The sequence below is a fragment of the Ochotona princeps genome, chromosome 14 (assembly GCF_030435755.1).
Source record: "Ochotona princeps isolate mOchPri1 chromosome 14, mOchPri1.hap1, whole genome shotgun sequence".
In the NCBI taxonomy this organism is placed as follows: Eukaryota; Metazoa; Chordata; class Mammalia; order Lagomorpha; family Ochotonidae; genus Ochotona; species Ochotona princeps.
The window spans coordinates 58,048,945-58,075,769 of NC_080845.1; the positions used below are offsets into that span (position 1 = coordinate 58,048,945).

A 26,825-nucleotide genomic window follows, 5' to 3' on the forward strand; every position below is an offset into this window, starting at 1 on the left:
ACATTTCCTGCTAGCATCTTATTTTTTGTAGGCAGCAACTTCTTTATTGAATAGCAGTGTTCTGAAGTGGTGGTGCTGACAGAACAGGGTTTGTTGAATTTAAACAATTGCCACCAGAAGTAAGATGAGGATCCTCAACTGTCAGTTAGCTGACATAGGATCAGGATCAGAACCTTGTGGAACCATCTGTTGTCTTAGCAGAAGAGAGCCACCATGTAGAGGAAAAGACTGCTTCCAAAGACGGGCAGCATGTAATGTGCTCAGATACGCAGTTCAAAGCAAGTGTGTGAGTATATGTATATTCCATATGATTGCTACATGCATGAACATAGATGAACCTGTACATATGTGTGTATTGTATAGACACGGCTGATAGCCTTTACATGCAGCTGGATGTTTACCCCCACTGAGCAACTGAGGAATTGTAATGCATTGCTTTTCCCTCTCACTCAGAAGACCTGGTATCCAAGGGGTACAATCCACAGCATAAAAACTAGTGTGTCCACACGCACAGAGAAACATATATGGCAAATGCATATACACACACACACACCCTTGGTTTTAGTACTTATGCAAGTTGGGTCATGAAAAAATATAGGTAAAGTCCATGTATTTATGTGCTTGGAATATATTGTAAAATGTTATGAATTGGAGTGAGTTTTGTGGTTTGTCTTCTATTTACAAACACAACTCTGGGGAGAATTCACTAAGAGTTGATTTCATGGATAAACTAGAAGTATGGGGGCCATGTGACTGTGATTAGAGCCTTATCTTTGTACAGTGAATTTTACATTTCTATGTCAACAATCCAGGTTGTTTTATATATGTCAATATATGGTGGCAGGAATCCCTAATAAAAATACTCTGGGGTAAAATATTTTTGCAATCATTCAGTTTTATTTAAAGTTGCACGGTAAGCGTATTGAAACCCACAGAAGGATCTGTAAGTGAGGCCACCCTTTAATGGGGCTGGGATGAAAAGCATCCAGGATGAGATGAACACTCCGCAGAAGTCACCCAGACCCAGAGCAGGAATATTAAAACTGGAAATGTGCTCAAACATAAAAGAAAGTGGTGGCATTGAGGTACCTAGAGAAGCAGGAACTATAGACAAGGGCTTTTCTCATTTGCATAGTGCTAGAAATTTGTATGTCATCACCAGTGAGCACAGAGACTTGGAGCAAATTCTTTGCTGTTAAACATCTCTTTCTATCTGTTCATGGGCCCTTCAGGAGTCCTACTAATTCCATTTCTAGCCTTCCCTCTGTACAATGAGTCCTTTATTGTTTTTCTCGTTAGGTTTGGCACAAAGTGAACAGCTCCCTGACTGATAGCTAAAACAGGGGTATTCTTGTGAGTGAAACCAAAGGGAGGCCTCTCCCTTTAAGAGAGGAATACCATTAGTGGATGTCAAGTGACTCGGCCCCCAGCTGTGCTGGCCTCTAGATGGGTCAGGTTCTTTGTTAGTCCTTTTTTCCTCCTGCTCAGCCAGAAGAAGCATCTCCTAGCAGAACTTCTGGGTGACTATTGGGATGGATGTGGCAGGTGGGGCTTGAGTCTTTTTGTGCCATCTTTCTCTACTGGGTGCAGATCACGTGCTAAAGGTCTCTGCTTACTTGTCCTCCCACTTCTTCTCTCTGTCTCTCTCTCTCTCGGAACTGCTTTGGGATGCCAGTCTCCATGCAGTAAACAGACCCAGCAGGACCTGCCCTTGGTGGGCCCCGCCAGGACTCAGCTCTCCATGTGCCAGCCTCGGTCTGTGACTGGGTGGGTAAGTTCTACGAGCTCTGCCCTGGGAGCTCAGCTGTCGTCACTTCTGAGAGGACAAAAGAAAACTCACGTAGGCCTCAGAGCCCTGATGTGTTCTCCAACCTGTTAATAAAGCTGATTGTAGTCCTCTCTGGCCACCGTGTCTGCTTTCTACTTGGGATTTGGGTGGTGGAGTTGGTTTGGGGTGTTACGGGGATTCTGAGGATGTGGGCTCTCTGTGGCCTATAGTGTCACAAGCCATGAAGGAGTGGAGAAGGCTGCCATTGGTCCTCACAAGCCTCACCAGTAGGGGTGGAAATTTGTGAGTAGTAGTAGAAAAATCAGAGGACTGGCGGAAACTATATATCTCTATTCTTTGTTATTTTTTTATTGGAAAGTTGGATTTACAGAGGGAAGGAGAGACAGAGAGAAAGATTTTCCGTTCGCTGATTCACACCCCAAGTGGCCTCAACAGCTGGAACTGAGCTGATCTGAAGCCAAAAGCCAGGATCCTCCTCTAGGTCTCCCATGCAGGTGCAGGGTCCCAAGACGTTGGGCTATCCTTGACAGGGAGCTGGATGGGAAGTGGAGCATCCGGGACACAAACCGGTGCCCATATGGGATCCTGCCAGATGCAAATTTAGCCACTATGCTATTGCGATGGACCCTTATCCCCATTCTTTACTGAAGGTTACCACAAATATCTCCTTGAAAAGGGATTCAAAGCTGTTTTGCTAGCTGGAGTGAAAAAATCTTAATAGGACAGGCTATTCTTTCTGTGGATACAAAGTATTGAAACATGTCTTAAAGTTCCAGCAGCTTCATCTGTTGACATCCATTGCCCACAAAATTATGATGACAGACATTGGCTTTGCAAGGTAAATGCCTGTCGGGGGAATCAGCACTGGCAGAACTGCTACTCTGCCTGGCAGCTACGTTTTTCATGAAGGTAAAACTTTGTTTCAGCATCTGTCTCCTGCCACTGCCTTGGTGAAAATCAGCTTTCCACGCTCTTCAGCCAGCCTGAATTACCTGATTATGTCACAGTAACAACTATTAACCCTGCCTGAAAGGATTTACCCGATTAGTTAGATGCCTTCTTTACATCATGTATCCCTGTGATCTGCTTGCTATGCAGAATAGGTTAAAATTCACTAACATTTTGGAAAAGATTTATTTGTTTGCTCGAAATACAGTGTTTTGGGAGAGAGAAAGAGAAAGAAAAAGAGAAAGAGAAAGAGAGAGAGAATTTCCCATTCTGTGGTTTGGCCCCAAATGACTGCAATGACTAGGGCTGAGCCAGCCAGAAACCATGACCCTGAAACTCCAGCTGGGTCTCCCTTATGAGTGGCAGGGGTCCAAGCATTTGCGCCATCATCCACTGATTTCCCAGGCAGGGAATATAGCATTATGAGGGAGCTGGATTGGAAGTGGAGCTGCTGGACTTGAACTAGCACTTATCTGGATGTTGACATTTCAGGTATTGGCTGATCTGCTGTGCCATAACGTTAGTCCCCAGGCTCACCAGAATTAATTACAGCATGAGTTTAGCATGAGATTATGCATTACAAGGGAATTTATTTTAAATGAAACTTCTGTATTATGTTGCACACTCAATTTGTTTACCATTAATAATGGTTAATTTCTTGCTTCGTATGAGCCAGGTAGAAAGTCTGGTGGGTTTCAATGCTGCTTTTTCCTCCATGCCCCCGAATCTGCACACACCAAACCTAAGCCATCGGCTTCATTGTAATTGAGCAACATGAAGGACACCCAGGTATGAGATTCCCAGAAAGCCAAGTTGATTGTTCAGTATGAGAAGTATCAGCTTTCTGTACTTTGAAACTAGATGCTCTGTAAAAGCTTTTCCCAGAACATCAGCTGTAACGTGAAGCAAGCACCGCCAGAAATGGCAAAGTTCATAGTTGGAAAGATGCCTCAACAGGGGAGTTTATGCGAAAGAATACATGTTCTCACATCCCAGCCCTTCCCAGGCTAGAAACACATTGTACAAGCTTTCCTCCAGACCTCCTGTCTTTGACAATTTCTCATAGCATAGGCTGACAGCTGTTCACTAAAACATTCCCTCTGCATCCTGGCCCAGAATTTGGTAGCATCTGCCATCGTCCATGGAGTCAGGTATGGCAAGAGTCAGAATTCATATCCTTGAGTTCGGGCCAGTGGGATGTGAATGAGAAGGGATATGTATTGCTTCCAATTCCTGGGCTAGGTGTGAAGTCACAGACTCTGTCTCTGGATGTCAACACCTATAGTGACCTTTAAGCCACTGGTTAAAGATGCTAGCACTGTCAGACAATGATTTAATGGAGCACAGCACATCCCTCAATTGCTGGTGTCTTGGACTGTTTGTGAGGAGCAACAAAGTGTTACTTGAGCTATTTCCATGTCAGATGCTGCCAGTGTTCTTCATTTCAGTATCGGAGCTAACTGTGGATCCTAAGTAAGGAGGATCCAACCACAAGCAGGTGTAGGAGCTGTCCTGTCCTGGTGTTTTCCAGGAGAGTATGCTGGAAAATTAACACATGGAGGCTAGAAGATACCTTGCTGTGTCTGAAAGTTACAGATGTGGGACAGGGTCTACTGTTGATGCTAACAAAGCCTGTGAATCCTCCTTTTGGGAGCTCGATTAAAATCTCATACAAGAGAACTCCAAGTATCTGACCCTGATTGGGCAGTATCAAGAACCACTGGTTTGGGGAGTGGTTTCAAGGCCATGCTACTGTGCACCCTGCTCTTAGGTCACCGAGATGGTACTTTGTTGCCATCTTGAGATTCTTGCTTTTTTTTAACTATTATTTATTTGTTTGGAAGGCAGGGTGATACACAGAGGGAGAGAGAGATTCACTGGTTCACTTCTACCTAATGGTTCATTCTCCCAAAGGTCTGCTTGTGAATAGTGAAAACTGGCACAAGCCAGAGTCAGGACAGGAATCCCATCCAGGTGCTCCATGTGAGTGGAAGGGGCCCAAGCAGTTGGGCCATTTTCCGTTGCTTTGCGGGGAGTGCGATTGGAAGGAAGCAGCTGTGACACAAACTAATCCCTCGCATAGGAGCACAGGGAGTGGTTTAACCCAAGGTACCACAGTGCCCCACTCCCAGACACACACACACACAAAGATTTTTTAAAAAAGATTTATTCACTTTTTATTACAAAGTCAGATATACAGAGAGGAGAGACAGAGAGGAAGATCTTCCGTCCAATGATTCACTCCCCAAGTGACCGTAATGGCTGGTGCTGCGCCAATCTGAAACCGGGAACCTGGAACCTCTTCCTGGGTCTCCCACGCTGATGCAGGGTCCCAAGGTTTTGGGCTGTCCTCGACTGCTTTCCCAGGCCACAAGCAGGGAGCTGGATGGGAAGTGGAGCTGCTGGGATTAGAACCGGCACCCATATGGGATCCCGGCGCATTCAAGGTGAGGACTTTAGCCACTAGGCCATGCTGCCGGGCCTACACACAATGATTTATAAGAACAAAATTTTTAGAGAAATTGTTCTGCAAAAATCTTCAGCTTTAGATTTTAAAATACTTTTCTTCAAATTATATCATTGTTGAAACCTGTAAAGAAGGTTTGAAAGATTTTTTTTTTTTTTTTTTAACTTGGAAGGCAGAGTTACAGAAAAAAGGAGAGGCAGAAAGAGATGTGGTTCACTTCTCCAATGGGTGCAATGGCCAGAATTGAGCTGATCCAAAGCCAGAAGCCAGGAGCTTCTTCCAGGCCTCACACATTAGTACAACAGCCCAACAATTTGGTCATCATCATTTCTTTCCCAGGTCATAAACAGGGAGCTGGATTGAAAGTGGAGCAGCCAGGACTGGAACTCGAACCTCTAGGGATGCCAGTGCTAAAGGTGGAGGCTTAGCGTGCTGGGCCACAGTGACAGCACCATCCTGTAAAGCACTTACACAGCTTCTGTAACAGTCACATTATCAGAATGATCCTTCTCAAAATTCAAAATTACAGAAATGGGAGCCAGAACAGGTCCTCCAAAGGTATTGCTGTTGCAGGTTTCATTCGTTCTGCAATCACTCACCAAGTGAGCACTGGCTTTGTGCCTAGGAGGATGTGAAACATTTAGCAATAAGCAAGGAGACAAAAACCCTGGTTTCTGTGGAGTCTACCTTCTAGGTGCAGCAGACAACACAGGGATAAGAAATACTGAAGGAAACCAGAGTGCTTCATAAAGTTCATGGAGAATGGAGTTGAAAGGAAGTTAACTTTGCCCCTCCCTCACTGCCCTGCCCCAGTTTGGGAATCTACAACACTAGACAGAAAATTAGGCAGGAGAGAATGTATGTGTCTATCTGTGTGTTTGTTTGACAGCCCTTGGGCATCCCATGTTTCAGAGCCATTCTCTGGGCCGCTGCACATTTTAACATGTCCTCCTGACCCTAAAGCTGAGTAGTAGGGACAGTGGAGTGAGGATAGCAAAACCATCTGAATGATGGAAGGAAGGCTCAAGTGAGGGCAAGAAAGGAGGCCAGGGCGCACTCTCATAGCTCCTGTTTCCTGTGCTGTCACTCAAGGGTAAGGGTTGTTCCTAAAAAGTGGATGCTAGGCTCCAGGGATACAGGCAATTGTAGGGCCTAGGATGAACACTGCAACCCTGTCTCCCTGCCTTTCTCTTTTCAGGAAGAGAAAGTGGTTTTGGGACACTCTGCAAGACTTTGGACAAGAAGGACTCTGTGGGGGGGAGCACAAAGGGAAATTTATCTTGTGAATCTGGGTTGTATAACTTAGTTCCCATGAGTTGGAGAAGACCAGAGAAAATGTGGTCAGTACCTTTCTGAAGTATGTTGCCCATTGGTTTGCACAGGAGGGGCCCACTGTCCTAACGGTCCTTTTTCTTCCTTGCAATCCTTACTCTGAACTCTGTTAAATCTTCCTAAAGCTGAATATTCTCTACATCCCTATTTTGTCTTAATTTTTTTTAAAAGTCAGACATTTCTATCATTCATTCATAAAATTCAATTCCAGTTGGGTCTTTCTGAAACTGAATGAGTAAACTAGGTAAAGAATCTAAATACATAGACTGGGAGACTTGGCAAACAAAGTTACAAAGAGCAAAATGAACATCTCAGGGGCAGGCCCTATGGGACGCTGTGATCTATAACAAAGTGCTTGGGTTCTAGTCCAGGCTTTGTTTCAGATTCCAGTTTCCCACTCCAGTCAACTGGGACGTAACAGATGTTGTCACTGATGTGGGAGACCTGCATTGAGTGCCCAGCCATTTGACTTTTCGCCCAGTCCAGCATACCTTGTGCAGGCATCTGAGGTATATGATAGTGGTTGCGAGTTCTCTGAGTCTCTTTGCCTCTCAAATATATAGAGTTAAAAATTAAAATCACCCATAATCCTACCAACTCAGGAATAGCTGAAACTAACTTTGGGTTTCCACATTTTTTTGAATTGGAGTATTATGAAAGCTTTCAGTATGGGGCAAAAAGACTGAGTAGAGGGTCTCTCAGAATGTTCTGCCAGACAACATCACAATAAATATAAACCCATCTGTCTGTCCTAGCCTCCATAGAAGTGCAGGATGCTGATTTCAGGAAGACCTGATTTTGTGTCGCTATGAGAGTTCTCTCTCTTCAATGTGTTTATGTATCCAAGTTGATTACAAGCATCCAGTTCTTCTGATACACAGCCTTGGAGTCACATCCCCAACCAGCTGCTCGCACAGTCCACTGTTTGGACTCAACCATATCCAAGGCCATTTCTTCTGGACTTTCCCTCCCTCTATTCCTTCCACGCTTCCTTCCTTCCTTCCTTCTCCTTATCTTTCTTTATTCTTTCTTTCACCTTGCTATGAGACTTCTGCCCTCCAGCCCACAGCTCTTGCTAGAGAATTCCTTTCCAAAAGTATGGCCACTAAATCCAGACCAAATTTCAACTGGGGGCAAAATGCTCCCTTCATTGGAGTCTATGTGTGATGTCCTTGCTACTTGCCACAATTCAGCCAGGCTGCCCTTGTTCAGATCCTTTTTGCAGACAAGCTAATCCTACCTTAAAGGAGTCTACATTGTTCTGGGGATAATTGCAGAAGTGGTTTCATGATCCACCCCAAGGACAAGAGGAGGGCACACACTCTATCCTGTTCTTAGAAATTCCTTTTTTACTGTATAAGCAAGACTGGTTTAATTTGATGTTGGCATCTTTCCTTGACTAAGCTTTTGTCTCATGCGTAACTGAGCTTCTAGAAACGCTGGTCTCCAATTTCCCCTAACCATTTATACTCTGAAGAAGGATCACCTGCTGTCACTTCCACTCTGCTGTTATTGATGGGATGGGGAGAGGGAGACAAAGACAAAATCAATGCTTTCCCCACACCACTGCTGGCTGCGTGGTGTTGCGCTAGGGACCTCAGTGTGCTAGAGGAGACAGGGCTCTCAACATCAGCCCCACCACCACATGTCCTGGTCAGGGACTATGGGCTGCTAATGAAACACTTCCTGTCAGTTTGCCTCTGACGTGGGGGTAACAGGCACCTACCTCAGAGGGCGGCTGTGAAGAATCAAGGATGACACCCACACACCTGACACATGCATGTCTCAGTGTCCTTTGTGTCACGTTCTTTATCCCGTTTCTAAACTCTACTCCCACTCGTCTCTGGAAGAAAGCCCTTGGAATCTGTCACACTGCAAAACATGAAGTGTCTGACAGCTCTCTTCCACCCTACCTTCTGGAAACATCTCCAGGAGGTGGTGGTTAGGCCAGTTCAGTGTTGGCCAAGCTCGTTCTGCTGAGCAGTTACTCTGCATGTCCCTGTTAGAAGGAAGGTACCATAGGAAAGCTAAGAAATGCTTCACATTGTCGCTTTAGCTTGCAGAGTCACTGTTTTTTTTTTTTTTTTTTTTAAAGATTTTTATTATTATTGGAAAGTCAGATATACAGAGAGGAGGAGAGACAGAGAGGAAGATCTTCCATCGGATGTTTCACTCCCCAAGTGAGCCGCAATGGGCTGGTGCGCGCCAATCCGATGCCGGGAACCAGGAACCTCTTCCAGGTCTCCCACGCGGGTGCAGGGTCCCAATGCATTGGGCCGTCCTCGACTGCTTTCCCAGGCCACAAGCAGGGAGCTGGATGGGAAGTGGAGCTGCCGGGATTAGAACCGGCGCCCATATGGGATCCCGGGCGTTCAAGGCGAGGACTTTAGCCGCTAGGCCACGCCGCCGGGCCCGCAGAGTCACTGTTGATACCATCTTGCTAGAGTTTGTGTAAAAAAGTTCCTCGATGACGAAATATATTTTAGCTAGTATTTTACATATTTGTTTGATTGTGGACCTTGTTTTATGTAACGCTGTTTATGCAAAGGAGCATACTATGGTGTGTTCACTTGGGTTTATCTAAGTCCATTTCCTCCCCTTATCAATAATTCATAATTCACAAGCTGGGGGAAGGACATTCTGTATGCAGTAACCCAGATATGAGACATAAGAGAAGTTTATAAAAATAAGGCCTAGGAAATGCACCAGGTCCCGAAGGCAATAGAGATCTATTTCTCTATTCAATCCCCGAGAGCTGGGTAAACACTACTGGTCCTTATTTTGTGGTCAGGAACCCCAGGAATGCAGATGGGCATCCTATGTCACCTCAATTCTGTATCCTGAGGGTTCCCCAGGGCTCAGATCATCCTACTGCCCATTCTACTCAAATCCCCTCCCCCTCCTCCTTCCTTATGTCTTGTGCTTGCCTTTTTTTTTTTTTTTTTGCAATGGCTTATTTCTACTGCATTTTGCAATCACAGGTTTAACACTCCATTAGGTAAAGATATCAACACACTTGTCTCAATCTTGAAGCCCTAGAGGGAATAGAGCTCAGGTGGCTGAAAATTCAGACTTCAGGCCACACGGTAGCCTCAAAAACAGTATTATTGCTTGACAAGCATGGATTCTTTGTTTTGAACCCTAAATGTGAACAGGACTGGGAGTCAGGAGCGTCCTCAATATGAAGCCCAAGGCTGTATTGCTGTCCCATTCTGCCTAAGGAGCCTTCTCTCTATATATCCCAGAATGCTCTTCAGGATGCCCTTAGATTAACCAGGCTACAGGAGGAAGGAACCGGAAACCTTAAGGTTGTGCTCCTGCTTTGAGGAAACCAGCTTTGAGCAAAGGCTGCTGCTGCTCCCCAGTGGAACCTCTCAGCAATGCCTCCAACCAGCCTATCAGGCTTGAGTTCAAGGAACTGATGGGGTCCACGTTCCCAGCTCCGAGGACCACCCTCGACCCCACCCCTGCGCCCACTGCAGTTCCCTCACCACCAGGCTCTCCCAGAGAACCGCTGCAGAAGCAAACGGGGTGCGGACCCTTTTCTTTTGTGAGGTGTGGTGGAGGCATTGAAGGAAAAGTATATCCAAACCCACGGCCCCTGGGGAAAGCCAAATGGCGGGTGGTCACCCGGGAGACTTTGACTTAGCAGGGCAGGGGCAGGACGCTGGGACTGATCACCAAGGCTCCAACTAGTGTGATTGGACCATGAGGCAGAAGTGGGTATTCTACCCGTGTCGCTGCAGCCACTGGGGTTTCCTTGCTGACCGAGCAATGCCTCCTTCCTTTCCATCCCAAGGGGCCTCCAGGAATCCTGTGTCTCTTCCAGGACACTAGGATAAGAGGTGACTTTATTATGATGATTGTTTTACTTCTTTTGTTTGAGTTTGTCCTGTGCCCACTATTAAAAATAAACCTTAAGGGTTTTGTGGTTTCATTTGAGAGATTTGCAGAATATACCTGACTTGTCTTTGTAGCACTAGTGCTTAGCAGCTTACCTTCAGATTCAAATAGTCTGGACAGACGGATGCCCAGTTGTGAGAATCCAAGCGGTCACTCTGCGTGGCAATGTAACCTTTGCAGGTCCTCCTGTTGGCAAGGCTCTCTGAGACCGATCCTCACCTTGAACTTGCCTTCCCCGACTAATCTCTCTGGCTGGCACAGCTGCAGGGCTGAGACACAGGGAGGAGGTCAGATCCCTTTCCAGTTTCTCCGAGTGTTTGGGGGTGGGACTTAACACCAGTTTCCTCATTCATAAAAGGCAAGATAAAGTTGGCATCCACACTATTTTTTTCTTGTCCCCTGCATCAGGAATGAATGAGGACGAACTATCTCAGGTGCCTGGCACAAAAAGGTCTTTATGTCACTTAATGTCCTCTACCTAATGTGTGCAGTAAACAAGAAACTTCTGCTGTGCCCCCCTGCCTTTGTACTTTTATTGTTATTATTATTTTGAATTTTATGGTATAATTCTATAGGGTCTACCTACCCCCTCCCCAAATTCCCACCTCCAGATTGCTTCTGCCTTTGTATGTTTCCAAGAAACCTTCTTAGGGGTCTACTGCATGCTAGATATAGAACTCCATCAAATGCCGTGGCTGCCTCCTTCCCTGTGGGACCAGCAGTCAAGCGGGGAGGCTGGGCAGAAAATGACAGTGAAGGTTTGGCTAAAACTGGCAGGGAGCAGGGGGGATATGGAGAGCATGAACAAATGGGTCAAGGAAACTTAAATTCATAGTAGTTAGATAGTAAATTAGTAGGGAGGTCTCAAGTCCCAACAGCCTCAGGCTAGCTCAGGCAGCTGAACAGATGCATGAAAGCAGCCTGAATTGGGGTCCTGAAGTCCAACCCCCCATTCCAAATACAAACCCCAGGAGACCTCTGGGGTAGGACCTGACCTGCAGAAAAACACTGACAAAGCTACCCAAAGCAAACCTGTAGGGTATGCCCAGGTGTATGGGTGGACAAGCAGGTATGGGGTGGACAAAGTTTGTCTCCTAAAGGGAGTTGATTGGAATAGTGTTGGCATTTGCATCCTCACCCACTCCCCTCAAGAACCTGACCTCCAACAAGTGGATGAAGTTGAGGCAGCAGCCCTAGAGAGAATGATTCCATTGAGAGAATCAAGAGGGAGTGGCAAGTCCACTGTGTGGCAACATACCTCGCAGGTCCCAGGCCGACACTGCCAAGGCAGACTGCAGGGGTCCTCACAGCTGGGGTCATTCTGTCCAATGGAAGAGCAAGTTGTTAACATAAGATACCAAGTTGATTCCCTTGCCCTCTGAGGTAAAATATCCCGAAGCTTGTTTTTAGTAGGTTACACTAGACATGCCCATGGCAATACACAATAACATCCACAGAGATATTACCTCTGTTTTGAACGGACGTCCCTCCTCCCAGGCTGGAAGTGTGGGTGCCAGTTAGCCACGGGGCCCCTCATCCTTCCCTATAAGGGTGCAGAACATGGTGGGACTTGCTCACCCTAGAAACAGCAGCACTGCGGCCCAGTGGCTAGAAGGCCCGGTCTGGCTTTAGTCGCCCAGGAAACACCAGAAGCCGCTTCGGGGGCTGTGAGAACTCCAGATAGAAGGAACGCGTGGCTTCTGGGTCCTCCGCAATCTAGAAGGAAAAGCAGGGAGCCCTGTAGGACCCAGCGTGCTTAGATCAGCCACGCGGTCAGAATCCCCCCAGTCATCCCAGCGTGCTACTCCTGTCCTGCTAAATCAAAACCTCCAGGCTGGGTCCTGCCATCCGGGACTCAGGAGGCTGGTAAACACGGGGTTGGGGTGTTCCTTGGCCCCACCTTGTCCCGCTGCCAGCACTCCACCTAGGGAAAAACATCCGCACCCTGCACTTCCTCCGTCTTCCTTCCTTCCTTCCTCCTTCTTTCTTTCTTTCTTTTTCTTTCTTTCTCTCTCTCTCCCTCCCTCCCTCCCTCCTTCCTTCCTTCCTTCCTTCGTTGTCTGCTTCCACTAGGGGGCACCCTCGGTCTTTGCACAAAGCCTGTTTCCACAAAGCGGGAACCTACGCTGTGGATTGGTGTGGTTAGTGTAAGCACGCCCTGAAGAGCGGTTCTGGGATATATAGAGAGAAGGCTGCTTATGCAGAATGGGACAGTAGCACAGCCTTGGGCTTCATATGGAGGACGCTCTTGACTCCCAATTCCTGTTCACATTTAGGGTTCAAAACAAAGAATCCATGCTTGTTAAGCAATCATACTGTTTTTGAGACTACTGTGTGGACTGGAAGTCTGAATTTTCAGCCACCTGAACTATATTCCTTATAGGACAATCAGGTAGGGTTTCAAGACTGGCACACACTCTCCCTGGCAACATGTCCTTTGTGCTAATAAACTTGGCTTTGTATAGGAAAGGGGCGCATGGTCAAACAGTGTTTAAATATTTAATGAAACGTTCTCCTCTGTTGGGGACTTTATTTTGCAAATGTCAGCATTAAGCTGTATTGTGTGACCCTTTCAAGCTACACTCTGCACCATTCTTTTCTTTATTTTTGACAATCTTTACACAGTTAACTAGTGCACAAATGTTCAAGGGCTACAGGAAGGTGGGTAAGACTATTATTTCCACATTTCTTTTCCTGTATCTGGGGTAAAGCGGAGGTAAAGGGAGAAGCCCCACCCAGTCTCCCACCCACCCCAGGTCCCCGATGTGGGGCATGTTCTGGGGGTCTTGCTCAAATGTTTTTGATATTTCAACAGTTATGAATTGCTGCCAATCTCACCATTCCAAGCACAATGAGGTCGCTGAGGAATCCTCTGATTGACACAGTCCATGTTAGAATCTCCGTTTGCCCAGTTTTTCCCTGCCAACATATGTCTGAGGTGGTTGATTGACTTGTTCTGTCCTCTATCTTTTCATGGTTAGGGTTCTGAGTCTGGCAGTTCGATTTGGGAGATCCCCAAAGAAACTTTGTCTGAGGTATTCCCAGACCAGGTTCTTGTGTATACTTGCAAGTACAGGGCCTGGTACAGTCCATCGCCCCAATCAGCTGGTGGTTGCAATTGCTGGGTCGGTTCTGTTTTCATCCCTGTCTTCCACTGGAACCAATGGCTGTTGCAGTCCAGCCTGATTCTGCCCAGCACACACTCGGCCCTCACATAAACCAGTGGGAGCTGCAGCCCAGTCAGAGTGACCCACAATAACCTCCACCAAGCCCGCCCCCTACCCTGGTTCCTATGCTTGCAGACTAGTCCAGTCTGTCCCACATCCCATTCGGCAATTGTACATGTCAATGGGCATTGAAGCCTTGTTCCATCTAACCAGCTCCACTATCCAGCCACACACACGCTGTTGGGTGCCTTTCTGTCTAGCCACCCCAGCCCCTGTCCTGGTTTTTGTGCTCTCCGGTGGGAGTGGTAACCCAAGAGGGAACAGCCCTGTATTTCCCTTCTAGGTCACTCCCACTCCCAGATTATGCACTCTCCAGGTAACATTTGTAACGTTTCTCATGGAACCCTCCTCCTAAGAGCCATGTACAGAACATGTTTGGCAAACACTCCCCGGGAGTGGTGGTGACCTACCTCCCCATGGTGTTTTTCTAAGGCAGAGTCTTCAGTGAAGCCAATAGAACTACGATTCTTAACAGAAGCATGGAAGTGTTCTTTCGAAAGTGGATGAAGGACACGAGAAGAACATACGTGTGTCAGTCATGTGGCATTTTTATGCCTCACAGCCACTCTGTGAGGTAGGTATCCAGTACCCTCACAAAAAGATGGCCAGGAGTTACTCAGCACTGTACCCATGATCCTATGGGCAGGAAACGGAGTGATGGGGCTGATGTCGAGACCCAGATGGTCTCTAGAAGGCCAGGTAGCCCCAGCAAGGGGGGAGAAGAACTGATTTGGGCTGCCTGTTCACACAATTATGTATTAATGATAAAGAATTGAAATAGGAGGCAATGAGTTAGCAAACAGTGAGCACAACTAGAGAGCCCCATCATCAGCTTTTGAGGTGGGCAGGAAGTCATTTGACCTCATAAACTATGGTTAGGAAATGATTGCGAACTCTTTTGCTGGGGGTCCAGCCTTGCTCAGGGAAGCGGTTTGAGGGGGAGGAGACCCTTCCTGTCCCTGCAGACCCAGCTGGCTGCTGGTGTAGGGCACTCCAAGCCCAAGAGGCTGTTGGTCAGGGAGCCTGCGGTCTAAGTCCCAGTGCTGGGCAAGCCCAGGCTGATGGCCCGGCTCACACAGTCAGGGGAAAGAGCTGGTTCTGCCTCCTTATCCCCTTGTTCTGCTCAGAACCTCAAGGGATTTGCAGAGATGCCCTTGGACACTCGCAGGACCACGTGGTTTACTGAGTCTACCAGCTCAAATGGCAATCTCCTTAGGAAGCATCTTCTGGGACTCAGAAATAAACATTATTTGATTATTAAATGCTTATAGCAATTGTAGCTTCTGTAAAAGTTATCTAACTTAATTTTTAATAAAAATTTTAATAAATTTTAAAACATTTTATCAACTTTAAATAACATTTTTAAATAACTTTAGTGATTGTAGTTTCTACAAAATTTATATCTTTTATAAGTTTTATAATATTTTTTAAGGATTATCATTTCTGCAAAACTCACCTAAAATTTTAATAAAATTTTGCTTATGACTTTAATAAACATTTGATAAAATTTTAAGAAAAATGTACAATATTTTATATAGTCCTGTAAAGTGTGTATAACTTAAAATTTTAATAACATACAATTGTTATAATTTTCTAAGAAAGATTTTACAGTCATCGTTTCTGAGAAATTTACATCACTTTAAGATTTTTATACATTTTTAATATCTTTTCAGAAAGCCATGCTAAGCAGGAGTCCGTCACTGGAAAGTGCGTTACAGGACTGCATTGATGCCAATGACTGGCAGTGACGCATCGGTCGTGACTGAACGCACGTGTCTGTAACACAGGGTTGGGGAATGCAGCTGATGGAGGGCAGTGGAAGGGGCTCTTTTAAAGTTGGTGAACATGTTCTAGGATTGTGCTCACAAATGCACAGCATGTGAATATGAAAAAAAAATCCGTAGTAACACTTCAATAGGTGGATGATATAGGAAGGGAATTTGTTTCAGCATATTTTTTTAAAATTTATTTTTGTTGGAAAGTCAGATATACAGAAAGAAGGAGATACGGAGAGGACAATCTTCCATCTGCTGGTTCACTCCCCAAGTGGCCACAATGGCCAGAGCTGAGCTGATCCAAAGCCAGGAGCCAGGGACTTCTTCCAGGTCTCCCACATGGGTGCAGAGTTCCAAGGCTTTGGTCCATCCTCGACTGCTTTCCCAGACCACAAGCAGGGAGATGGATGGGACTTTAGCCACTAGGCTACTGCACTGGGCCCAAGAGTATTTTTTTTTTAAACAGAAATTCATGGCAGTTTTATTTATAATTGCCAAAAGAAGCAACCAACCAACCAATACATCCTTCAGTAGTTGGTTGGATAAATTAACTTGACACCTGCAGACAAAGGGATATTCTTCCTTGCTAACAGGAAATGAGCTATCAATCATAAAGCACTATAGAATAATTTTGTAAGTATAATGCTAAATGAAATAAGAGGATGTGATCCCCAGCTGTAGGTAGCTACCTTGTGGCTAGGCAAGTGTTACATTGCTGGGAGAAAAGCAGCCAGCAGCTGGAGGGCATTCTGCTAAACTTATGTTAACTATACCAGCAGTACCAGTTGGCAAACATAGAACATAGTTGCTTGGGTTTTTCTTTTTGCTTTGTTTATTTTGTTTTACTAGTGGGAGCTGCAGTTTGTTTGTTAGATAAATGGGGAGGCTGGGACATGCCACTCTGGATCCCAAGCCCAGGGGCTGCAGATTCCCTGGGGAAAGGGGTCTAGTGGCAGCCACTGTGGGCATGCTTACCATGAGAGGAATGACTTCCGGGGTCATTTCATGGATCACGGCACTGCCCTTGCAGGTAGGTGAGGGAGCTGAGGCAGAGTGGTTTGGAAGGCATTTCCGGGTCAGGCCAAGGCACCTGCCCATGTGTGAGCAATAGCGTTGCCTGTTGCCTCTTGGCACAAGCAAAAGCCAGGGCTGGGGGCATGGCTGGCTGGACCAGGCCATAGTACCCACCCACGATTGTGGGAACAGGTGATGGACCACATCAGGCTGGGATGTAGCATCCACCAAGATGCAGAACTGGATCTGGGGGCAGATTCTATAGGAGCCTTGTGGGTTTACCTCTGTGGGACTGTAGTACCTGCTGGTTTGTGGAGAGTTGGCAGTGGTGACAGGTCAGGCTGGACCATGGAACTCACCAGATAGGAATCTACCTGACACTCTCAGAAGGGGTCTGGCCACACCATCCACTATCACATGCAAAACCCAGGACTGAGGGCAGACCAGGCCAAATAGGGCCACTACACCTGCTAGCCTACGGCATGAGGTCCATGGCTGGGAGTAAGCGTGGTAGGGGAATTTGGGGAACTCCTTTCTTAGGCTGCAGTTCCTGCTGTGGATACAAGAGTCAGGCTGTGGGTGGGTCAGGCCAGGTAAGGTGGCAGATGTCAGCATTTGTGTGGGCCAAGTCTAGGGACAAACTGAGTTGGGTTAGGCCGTAGCACCCAGTGGCATGCATGAGGACAGGGTGTGGGCCTTGCCTGGCTGGACCCAGCTGCAATATCTGCAGGCAGGCCATACTAGGCTGAGTCAAAGCACCCACCAGCACACCCAGGACCTGGAGCTGGGAACAGGCCTGGTAGGGAAACACTGGGGACTCTTTTGCTGGACTGCAGCTCCCACTGGTAAGTGCAACAGCTGGGACTATGGGTGGAGGCTGCAGTACCCATTGGCATACCTGTGGGCTGGATCTTGGGCAGGTTGAACTGGGCGGGCTAGGCTCCAGCATTCACTGGTGCTTACAAGAGCCAGGATGGGTATGGGACAGACTGGGCAAAGCTCCAACACCTGCTGGTTTACATGAGAGCTGGGTCTGTGAGTGGCTCAGGAAGGGGTAGGCTGCAGCACCCATCAGTGAGAACTAGAGTGGGTGTGGGTCATTGGGCTAAGCCTTCATACTTGTTGGTGAGTGCCAGACCTGGGGGTTGGGTCAAGTCAGTCTGAGCAGCAGCACCCGATGGCACACGTGGGATCCAGGGATGGAAGTGGGCCTGATGGGGGAACTTGGAGAATTTCCTTGCTAGACTGTAGCTCTTGCTGGTGGGTAAAGGAGCCAGGGCTGGTAACAGACCAGACCAGGCTGAGCTGCACCACCTGTTAGCATATGTTTGAGCCAGGTTTGGGGGTGGACTGGGCAGGGTAGTCCACAGCACACACTGGCATGAATCTCTATCTCTTGGTAAAATTTTACTTCCATATTATGTATAAATTTATTGATCTCATTACATTTTTTTTTTTTAAATTTCAGGTCAATCTCTTTGTCTTCACATTCTAATACTGAGTTGTTGTGTCTCTTTTGGAGAGTCATAAAGCCGTCTTTGTTTTTCATTTCTTGTATCTCCTCATTTGTTTCTAGGTATTTGTGGAAATACTTGTTGATTTTCTCCTCTGAGGGTTGTTACTATTGAACTCTGCCTCTGGCATGGAGGAATTACTGCTCCTTCAGCAGTTACCCAGAGATGTCTGCTGGGTGAGGCCAGGGCACTTTGGTTAGTGTTTGAGTATGAGTCAAAGTCTAAGGTGATAGCCAGGTTGGGCATGGTAGACATCCTCCATTGTCAGTAGTGGGTGGGGGGATGATCACCTTTGCTGGTGTATTCGCAGCCTCACTTGTCTGTTGGAAGGTGATCAGTGCTCAGGGCTGGTCCACAGTAGCTATAGTCCCCACCCATGCCGGCACGTGAACCATGCAAAGGTTCTGCATTGCTGCCCCCTCAGCTTTGTTAATTACTGGACATCTCTGGTCTAGATCAGACACTGTGGGGTCATAAGGGCTCCAACACAGCCTGCTGCTGAACCAGGAATCCCTGTTGATCTACCCTTACAGATTTTCTGATACTGATGAAGAATTATTTGAGAATATGATTAAAGAACATTGTTCTCTGTTAAAATGACAATCTTGGACTAGACATTCTTACGTATTTAACATAAAAGACATTCCAATAAAATAAACAATTGGGACCTCATCAAACTAAGAAGCTTCTGTACAGCTAGAGAAACAATCAACAAAGTAAAAAAGCAACCCACAGAATGGAAGAAGATCTTCGCACACGACATAGGTGATAGAGGGCTGATCTCCAGAATATACAAAGAGCTACAAAACAACCAAAATGTCAAAACAAACAAGCCACTCAAGAAATGGGCATGGGAAATGGGCAAACACTTCACAAAGGAACAAACCCAAATGGCAAATAAACATATGAAAAAATGCTCAAGTTCCCTGGCAATAAGGGAAATCCAAATTAAAACATCAATGAGGTACCACCTAACGCCAGTAAGACTGGCCCACATGAATAAAAGCACCAACAACACTTGTTGGCGAGGTTGCGGGGAAAAGGGATCCCTACTCCACTGCTGGTGGGGCTGCAGGCTGGTACAGCCTCTATGGAAATCAGTATGGAGAATATTCAAACAACTCATATTCAACATACCGTATGATCCAGCAATAGCACTCCTAGGAATATATCCAGAACAACTGTTTTATGAGAAACCAACATGCACTCCTATGCTCATAGCAGCACAATCAGTAATTGCAAAAACATGGAAGCAACCAAAATGCCCATCAACAGAGGATTGGATAAGAAAGCTATGGTACATCTACTCCATGGAATACTACTCAGCTATTAAAAAAAACAAAATGCAGTTCTTTGTGGCCAAATGGGCCAAACTGGAAACCATAATGCTAAGGGAAATGAGCCAATCCCAAAAGGTTAAATACCACATGTTTGCCTTAATTTAAGATGATATGATGTTATGTATAACATGTTATATTTTGAATGTTATATGTTGTGTATAAACTAAATTGAAGTATAGATGAGGTGGTCACAGAAGGTGGCTGGGAACTCGCATTTACTTTTAACATATTGGTTACTCATTACTATGTCAATTAATTCCATAATGATGTAAATTTTTGCTGATGGTACGTTGGAGCTTTCAATTGACTGGGATGATACTCTGCTGGCTCTGTCTTCAGACCAGAGAGGGTATACCTAAGAAGCCGTTGGACTTGACTGGACAATAAGATGCTGGACTCTATGTTTGGTATACGCTTGCAATGGGGGAAACTCAACTGAACTTGAGCTGTGGTTATGCAACAAGGTGGAGGAATCCACCATGGTGGGAGGGTTTGGGGAGGGGTGGGAGAACCCAAGTATCTATGAAACTGTGTCACATAATACAATGTAATTAATGAAGTTAAATAATAAATAATTAAAAAAAAAGTAAAAAAGAATAAACCTGAAAGCCAAAAAAAAAAAAAAAAAGGCCTTTTCCCAAACACTAGCAAGATTCCTTTTCAAGAAATGAAACTCTACAAATCTGCCTTCCCAATAAAAATAAGTAAATCTTTAAAAATTTTCCCATGTTGCGTTAACTAGGATGGCATTCACTCAGCCTAGAGTCTGTGCTTATTGTGCCCTTGGTTATTTGTAACCCTTTACAAGCTATTACAGTAAATTCAACACTCTGATAGTGTTGACTGGAGAATACAGATTACGCTGCAACTTTAGCTGGCTTTCCTGAGGCTGTTTTCTGGAATTCACAACAACCATTATTTATGTGGCTGAACACTCTAATTAGTCTTAAATGCAGTAAGCTTTTGATTCTCAGGAAATGGAAAAGAAAAAAAGATGCATTTGGTATAGTTATAATATTGCTTATGGAGTTGGGGATGATCTGTAGTTGAGGCTACATTAGAAGAAGTGAGGTGATAATTGGAGAGAAAAACTGAAATAAAACAAGGAAAACACTGATATTTACATTTGAAGATACTGCTTTATCAAAAGATGTGTGTGTGTGTGTGTATACAAGTGTAGTCTGCTATGTATTTAGCAGGCTCCAAAAGCGCTTGTGCAGTCACTTTGTTAATGTCAGAAAAATAAGTTGCTCTAAGCTTCTTTTCTGATATCCCTTGAAGTTTTATTTATGGACATGTATCTTATTCATTTTGTGAATTTTGAGTAAATAATCATTAGTTTCAAAGCTTTGAATCAGCACCTCTGACTGAAGACAGCAAATGATGATTGCAAGGAAACTGTTCGGTATTTGCTATGTGTTAAAGAATGCTAGGTTTGCATCTGGGTTAGTGTAAGGCAAACACACCATATAGGTCAAATGGACTTGAAGATATGCGTGATTCTCTGAAGCAAGGTGTCTGGTAGCAGCACACCCCACAGCAATGTTTCAGAGTTTGAAGGCCATGCCATTGAAGGGTCCCAAGTCAAGTGCTCCAGGCTTGGAACGGGTCATGGTTAGCATGTGGGTTACAAAGAGAGAAGACGGATGAATTCTCTAAGGTAGACATATAGCATAAAGAAAGGGTGAAATGAGACAATGGAACAGCAGGGTTGGGCAGAGGGAATCAGGGACTATGAGTGGGGCGGGGCAGTGGACACAGCCCCTACTGTTGTTCAGTCCTCAGTTTCACAAGCCCTTTGTGACTCTGCCATGCTCTGTGATGCAGGCCTGGGTCTGCAGTGGAGCTGTGCACAGAACTCAGTTGCCTCAGGCAGCCATGTGATTCTGACCATGGACGATGTTCTCTCACTTCTGAAGAGCTGCACTGAGCCCTGGCTGAGCTTTGGCTCAGAGTACTTAGGTGCTGTCCCCAGCTTCATCCTGCTCAATGTGGTGGGGCTGCTGCTGCTCTACCTTTGTTACCTGCTGTTACCAACCAAGGTAGGGAAGCACAGGGAAGCCCCCGGGGAGATGCTGTGTTGCTGGTGTTTCCTGTTTCTAGTCTTATGTGTGCACAGGTCTGTGGTTGGGTCAGAGATGGCTCAGATGGGAAGTGAGGAGAGGACAGAACCTGTCTCTAGGGGAGTGGGTGGACAGGGTCAAGGGTGTATGAAAGACTATGACTTCCACCTGAAACTCCCAGGCTATGTATCTGGTGATGTGGAGGCTGCTAGGACAACATCCCAAATGCAGTGATGCTGTGGTTCTGGATTGAATTCATTTGGGAGTTAGGTTCCCTAAGAGGAAAAGGTTCTCTTTTTATCCTATGCCATAGTCCCATCAGGAGACCCTGAACAGGTTTTCCTTTCTGACGAGCAGGATGGCAGTGCTGAGTCTGTTGGAGCCTCTGAGCAGAGGCAGGACCATAATCTCTGTCCTCAGGACACAGAGTCCTCTGAGTAGCATGGAATGGGTTGATGACCATGGATCCTCTGCCAAGCAAGGGAGAGGACACATAACCGAGAAGGCCGGGGGTGTTTTACAAAGAAGGATAGATTTCCTGAAAAATCAATGTCATACCCTCCCGGAGAAGAGAGAAGCAAGCCTCAGGCCTGCATTGTTTTCTTTCTGTTCTCAGCATCGGAGCAGAGCCAAGAGGAGGAGGAAAGGCGGAACACACAGAGGTTTGGATCTCCCCACTCAACCCCAGCTTTCTGAAGGACACTCTTCGTTTGTTCTATGGCGACTCAGGTTCTTGATCTCAGAGGCTGTCAGCCCCCAGCAGGGGCAGTGCCTCTGGGAACAGAGATGTGAGGGAAGGCAATGGGAATTCTGAGTCTTCCCCTTCATGGACAGGAAGCATGTTCAGATGTGCAGTGGGGAATGTTGTAAGATGTTGAGAAGGGCTACTGGTTGGTTGGTTTAGGATCCAAACTTCTGTACACAGGTCTGTACATGCCCTTTGACATCTGGAATGGTTCCCTTTTTCTTTGAGGTCACCATTGACATTTGTGTTTTGTGTGATTTCCATCATCACAAGAGAAGTTGGATGTGGAAATACGTTGTTAATGAAGGCACACACACACACACGGGAATCTTGTTGATAGTATTGTTGAACACTGGTAAACACTGGCTACCATTTGGGAATTTCTGGGTTTCATGACCCATGGGGTCTCAGAAAAGATCGTCTGTGTGTGATTTTTTTTTTTTTTTTACATATAACTTATCTCCTGGTTTCCCAGGTTGTAGATCTCACAGAAGAGAGGCAGAGAAGAAGAAGCTACTTAACATTCTAAAAAGGTGATGTCTTTCCCTTTCCCGTTCACTTTGATAGCCTGACCTGACAGGGCAAGCATTAGTAGGCCTGCCTCAATCTTAGGGAAGGGTGTGTGATTAAGGATTTGGGAGGAGCTTGGAGTGATCTGTAAGTTGATGGTTGTGGGGCAACATGAAGAGTAACAGCTTTGGGATCTCCTAACCCCATTAGGTCAGTAGGACCTCCTTTCCTCTTTGTGGTCTTGGCTATAGCTTTATATTTCCTGTCTCCTGCAGACCCCTGGGCCACCACCATGACAGCACACACTTTCGTCACATGTTGTGTCCAGACCCCTCCTGTGAGGTGTGTAATAGAACAACAGCAGAGATCCAGCAGCTGCTGTCCCAGGAATCCCTGCAAGATGCTGCTCTCTCTGAGTATTTTTCATCCTCCACTGATTCTATGATTGAGACCTCAGTATGTCTCACCTCTGACCTCTCCACAATTCCTCCAGGAGATGCAACAGCATTCCCTCTGGCTGAGCGCTCTCCACCACCCTGCTCAACTGTCTCAACTAACCTGGATACCTCCTGTGAGGACTTCATCTCCCCCTCCAATCTGGGTGATTCTCTGCCCCCAGAGCTTCCTCCTTGCCTGGATTTCTCATTCCCAGGGGACCATTTGCCATCACAACCACTGGCCCTCCCCATTCCTCCACCTCCTTCCAGCCAGGAGACAGATCCTGTGTTCCAAGCAGATATCACTGTGACTCTGGGAGACAGCCTTGGTCTAGTGTCCACGCATGAACCAAAAACCAAAGACGCTTCCTCTACTAACCTGGCAGCATTGGAAATCTGGAATCAGACACGTGCCAAGAGCTTGTCCACCTCAAACCTGGCGCAAGGTGATGCCAAGAAGAATATTCTTGGTCTCTGCCCATCCAAGATATCCAGTGGAGTTGCCTCTGCCCCCAACCTTGTAGGCGCTCATAACTTATTATATGTCAGTCCAGATGCTCTTGTACTGCTAGAGAGACAAGTCAGAAAGAGGGGTGATTTCCTGACACACAAGGAAAGGGTAAAGGAAACAGAGTATTTTCTAAACCCACCGAGGCCAGATCTCCCACTTCAATCTCCAGGGAAAATGTTAGAGTCCATTCATGATAATAAGTATGATTCAGCAGTCTCCCTTCCTTTCTGGCGTAGCAAAGACAAACCATTTAGGCTGCACAAGCATCAGCAACCCACATGTCCTGCAACATCTGCGGGCCATTTACGAAAGAAATATTTCCAGCTTCCTTGGGGTGGCCCAGTTCGGCACCATGATTTCTTGTACCCTGCTGGGGTCTATTCATCAACGCTTGTTGTCTTCAGTAGTATGTATGATACCTCCACATCCCAGGAATCTGCAACAGTTTCCCATCCACAGACTGAAGAATTCCCAGCACACTCTGATGTCCAGGCCCATGAATCCCCAGAACTCTTTGATGATCAGACTCAAGAGTACCTAGAACTTCCTGCTCCTCAAACTCAGGTGTCCCCAGCACTTTCTGCTCCCCAAACTCAGGAATCTCCAGCACTCGCTGATGTCCAGGCCCAGGAAACTCCAGCACTCGCTGATGTCCAGGCCCAGGAATCTCCAGCACTCGCTGATGTCCAGACCCAGGAATCTCCAGCACTTGTTTCCCAAGCTCAAGAATCTCAAACATTTCTTGTTACCCAAACTCAGGGGTCCCTAGCATTTTCTGATTCCAAACCTCTGTTGGAATCTGAGATTCAGAGTCAATCCTTGCCTCAAGACATGCCCCAATTGCAGTCCCAACTTTTCACACAGAACCAACCTCAGTACTCTGTCTCAATCTTGCCACCTTATCTTTTCCCCCAAATCAACACCACCAATGAATTTTTGAATGAGGCAGAGTCTCTCATACCATCTGAGATGGAACACTTGGAACATCATATGTTGAAGAAAAAGCAGGAAAATTTGTGGGGTATACCCACTGTGGTCCATAAGTCTCAGAAAGACTTTTGCCCTCCAGCTCCCAACTTTCCCTTGGAAAGCCAATCATGCAAGGCCCACATTCCTGTCTCCATCCTGCCTGGAGATTTTGCCCTGAGCAGTGAGCTTCGGGAGAAACTAGAGCACCACCTGCTAAAGAGGCTCATCCAACACCAATGGGACCTACCCTGTAAGGTCCTTGAGTCTCTGTTTCTGATTAACCCTCAGACAGACAGTCTTGACAGCCCTCGGTCAAGGAGCAATCAGGGACCCTCAGAGAATTCTCTGTTTAAAGGTCAGAAAAACAAGGATTCAGTGGATTTGAGACTGAACCCACCTGGAAGCTTCTATAAGAAGAACTTTGGAATGTTTCCTCTAGAAAAATATATGGGCAAGTCCCAGGGGCCTATGCTGGAGTGTGGTTCACGTGATTATCAGAAAAGTGACTCAGAGAAGTCCTCAGATATGGGTATACAGTCTGACTCTGAGGAAGATCTAGAATGCCAAGGGTTGCATTTATCAGGAAATAATTCAAGGGCCTCATGGATGAGTCTAAGTGAGAAACAACTTGCAAATGGCCCAACACCTGCCCGTATGGGCAAGAAAGTAAAGGAAATCAAAGAGTGTCCGATCCATAAGACTGTGCATGGTTTTCATCATTCTGCCAGGAAGACATCGCCTCTTCATGAAAAATCCCATAGCAGAGTGAAACAAAAAGAATTGGCTCCATTGGTGAGTGGAGCTAGAAATGTCAACACCTCCAATGAAATTTCTTTCCTTAGTTCCAGCAACAAAATGACCTTGGAATATCATATAGAAATTTTTCGTCTGAGGATGATATGGGGCCTTCCCCAAAGAGTTCTTGATTCCATTGAAGTCTTTAAAATGAAAGAAGACTTAGCTCAGTGCATTGACCAATCTAACTGTCCCTCTTTAGAAAACCCTGTTTCAGAGGTGAATTCCCAAGATAGTGTCTCCCAGTCCCTTACAGGAGGTTCTATATCTTTGCCAAGAGACAAGGCTGTAACAAGAATCTGTGTTTCTGATTTGGATCCTAATTTCCCTGTCACCTCACGTATGTACAAGCCCTATGAAAGAAGCTCCATATGTTTGCATGGACACAAGGTGGGTACAAGAATTTCTGATTCCAGTCTGGATCATACTTCTCATGCCACCTCACCCGAATGTAACTCCCATAGAGCCAGATCTAGAGCTTTGCACGGAGACAATGTGGAAAGCAGAGTCTCTACCTGCAGCCTGGATCATCCTTCCCCTACCACCTCACCTAAGTGCAAGACCAATAGAGGAAGCACCACATCCTTGTATGGGGACAAGGCAGGAGCAAGGCAATCTGCTTCCAGTGTTGATCCCCCTTCCCCTACCACCTCACCTAAGTGCAAGACCACTAGAAGAAGCTCCACATCCTTGTATGGGGACAAGGCAGGAGCAAGGCAATCTGCTTCCAGTGTTGATCCCCCTTCCCCTATCAACTTATCTAAGTGCAAGTCCACATCCTTGTATGGGGACAAGGCAGGAGCAAGGCAATCTGCTTCTAGTGTTGATCCCTCTTCCCCCACCCCCTCACCTAAGTGCAAGACCACTAGAGGAAGCACCACATCCTTCTATGGGAACAAGGCAGGAGCAAGACAGCCTGTTTCCAGTGTTGATCCTCCTTCCCCCACCCCCTCACCTAAGTGCAAGACCATTAGAAAAAGCCCTATGGCTTTTTGTGAAGATAAAGTAGGGACAAGAGTCTCTGATCTGAGTCAATCATCTTCTGCCATCCCACCGGTGTGCAAGCCCTACAGAGGAAGTGTCACAGCTTTGCATGAAGACAAGGTGGGGAAAAGAATTTCTGTCTCCAATCTGGATCATCATTTCACTGACACCTCACCCATGCGCAAGAACTATAGAGAAAGTCCCATATTTTTGCATGGAGAAAAGGTGGGAGTACGAATCTCATTTTCTGACCTGGATTGTCTTTCCTCTGCCACCTCGCCTGTATGCAAGCCCCCTAGAGAAAGATTCAGAGCTTTACGTGGAAACAATGTGGGAAGAGTCTCTGTCTGCAGCCTGGATCACCATTCCCCTGACATATCACTCAAGTGCAAGCCCAGAGGAAGTGCCACATCTTTGCAGCAAGACATGGTGGGAGCAAGACTCTCTGATTTTGATCTGAATTGTCCTTTCTCTGCCACCTCACCTGTATTCAAGCCCTGCA

General features: G+C 46.2%; 2 protein-coding genes across 2 annotated transcripts in view; both read left to right on the forward strand.

Annotated features, from left to right (window-relative positions):
- FRMD3 (FERM domain containing 3) overlaps nt 1–1,899 on the forward strand; it is a 262,640-nt gene extending 260,741 nt beyond the window's left edge. The window contains exon 15 of the mRNA XM_004581134.3: nt 1,676–1,899. Within this exon, the coding sequence (XP_004581191.2) occupies nt 1,676–1,689 (14 nt within the window). The 3' untranslated portion in view covers nt 1,690–1,899. The remainder of the gene's footprint in view (nt 1–1,675) is intronic.
- A 19,249-nt stretch (nt 1,900–21,148) lies between these two features.
- Nucleotides 21,149–25,562, forward strand: LOC131481838 (spermatogenesis-associated protein 31D4-like). Its single transcript, XM_058672259.1, has 5 exons — nt 21,149–21,351; nt 21,989–22,034; nt 22,593–22,650; nt 22,903–25,336; nt 25,542–25,562. Exons 1-5 carry the CDS (start codon nt 21,202–21,204, stop codon nt 25,560–25,562), a joined length of 2,709 nt encoding a protein of 902 aa, XP_058528242.1. The 5' UTR covers nt 21,149–21,201.
- The last annotated feature ends 1,263 nt before the right edge of the window (nt 25,563–26,825 follow it).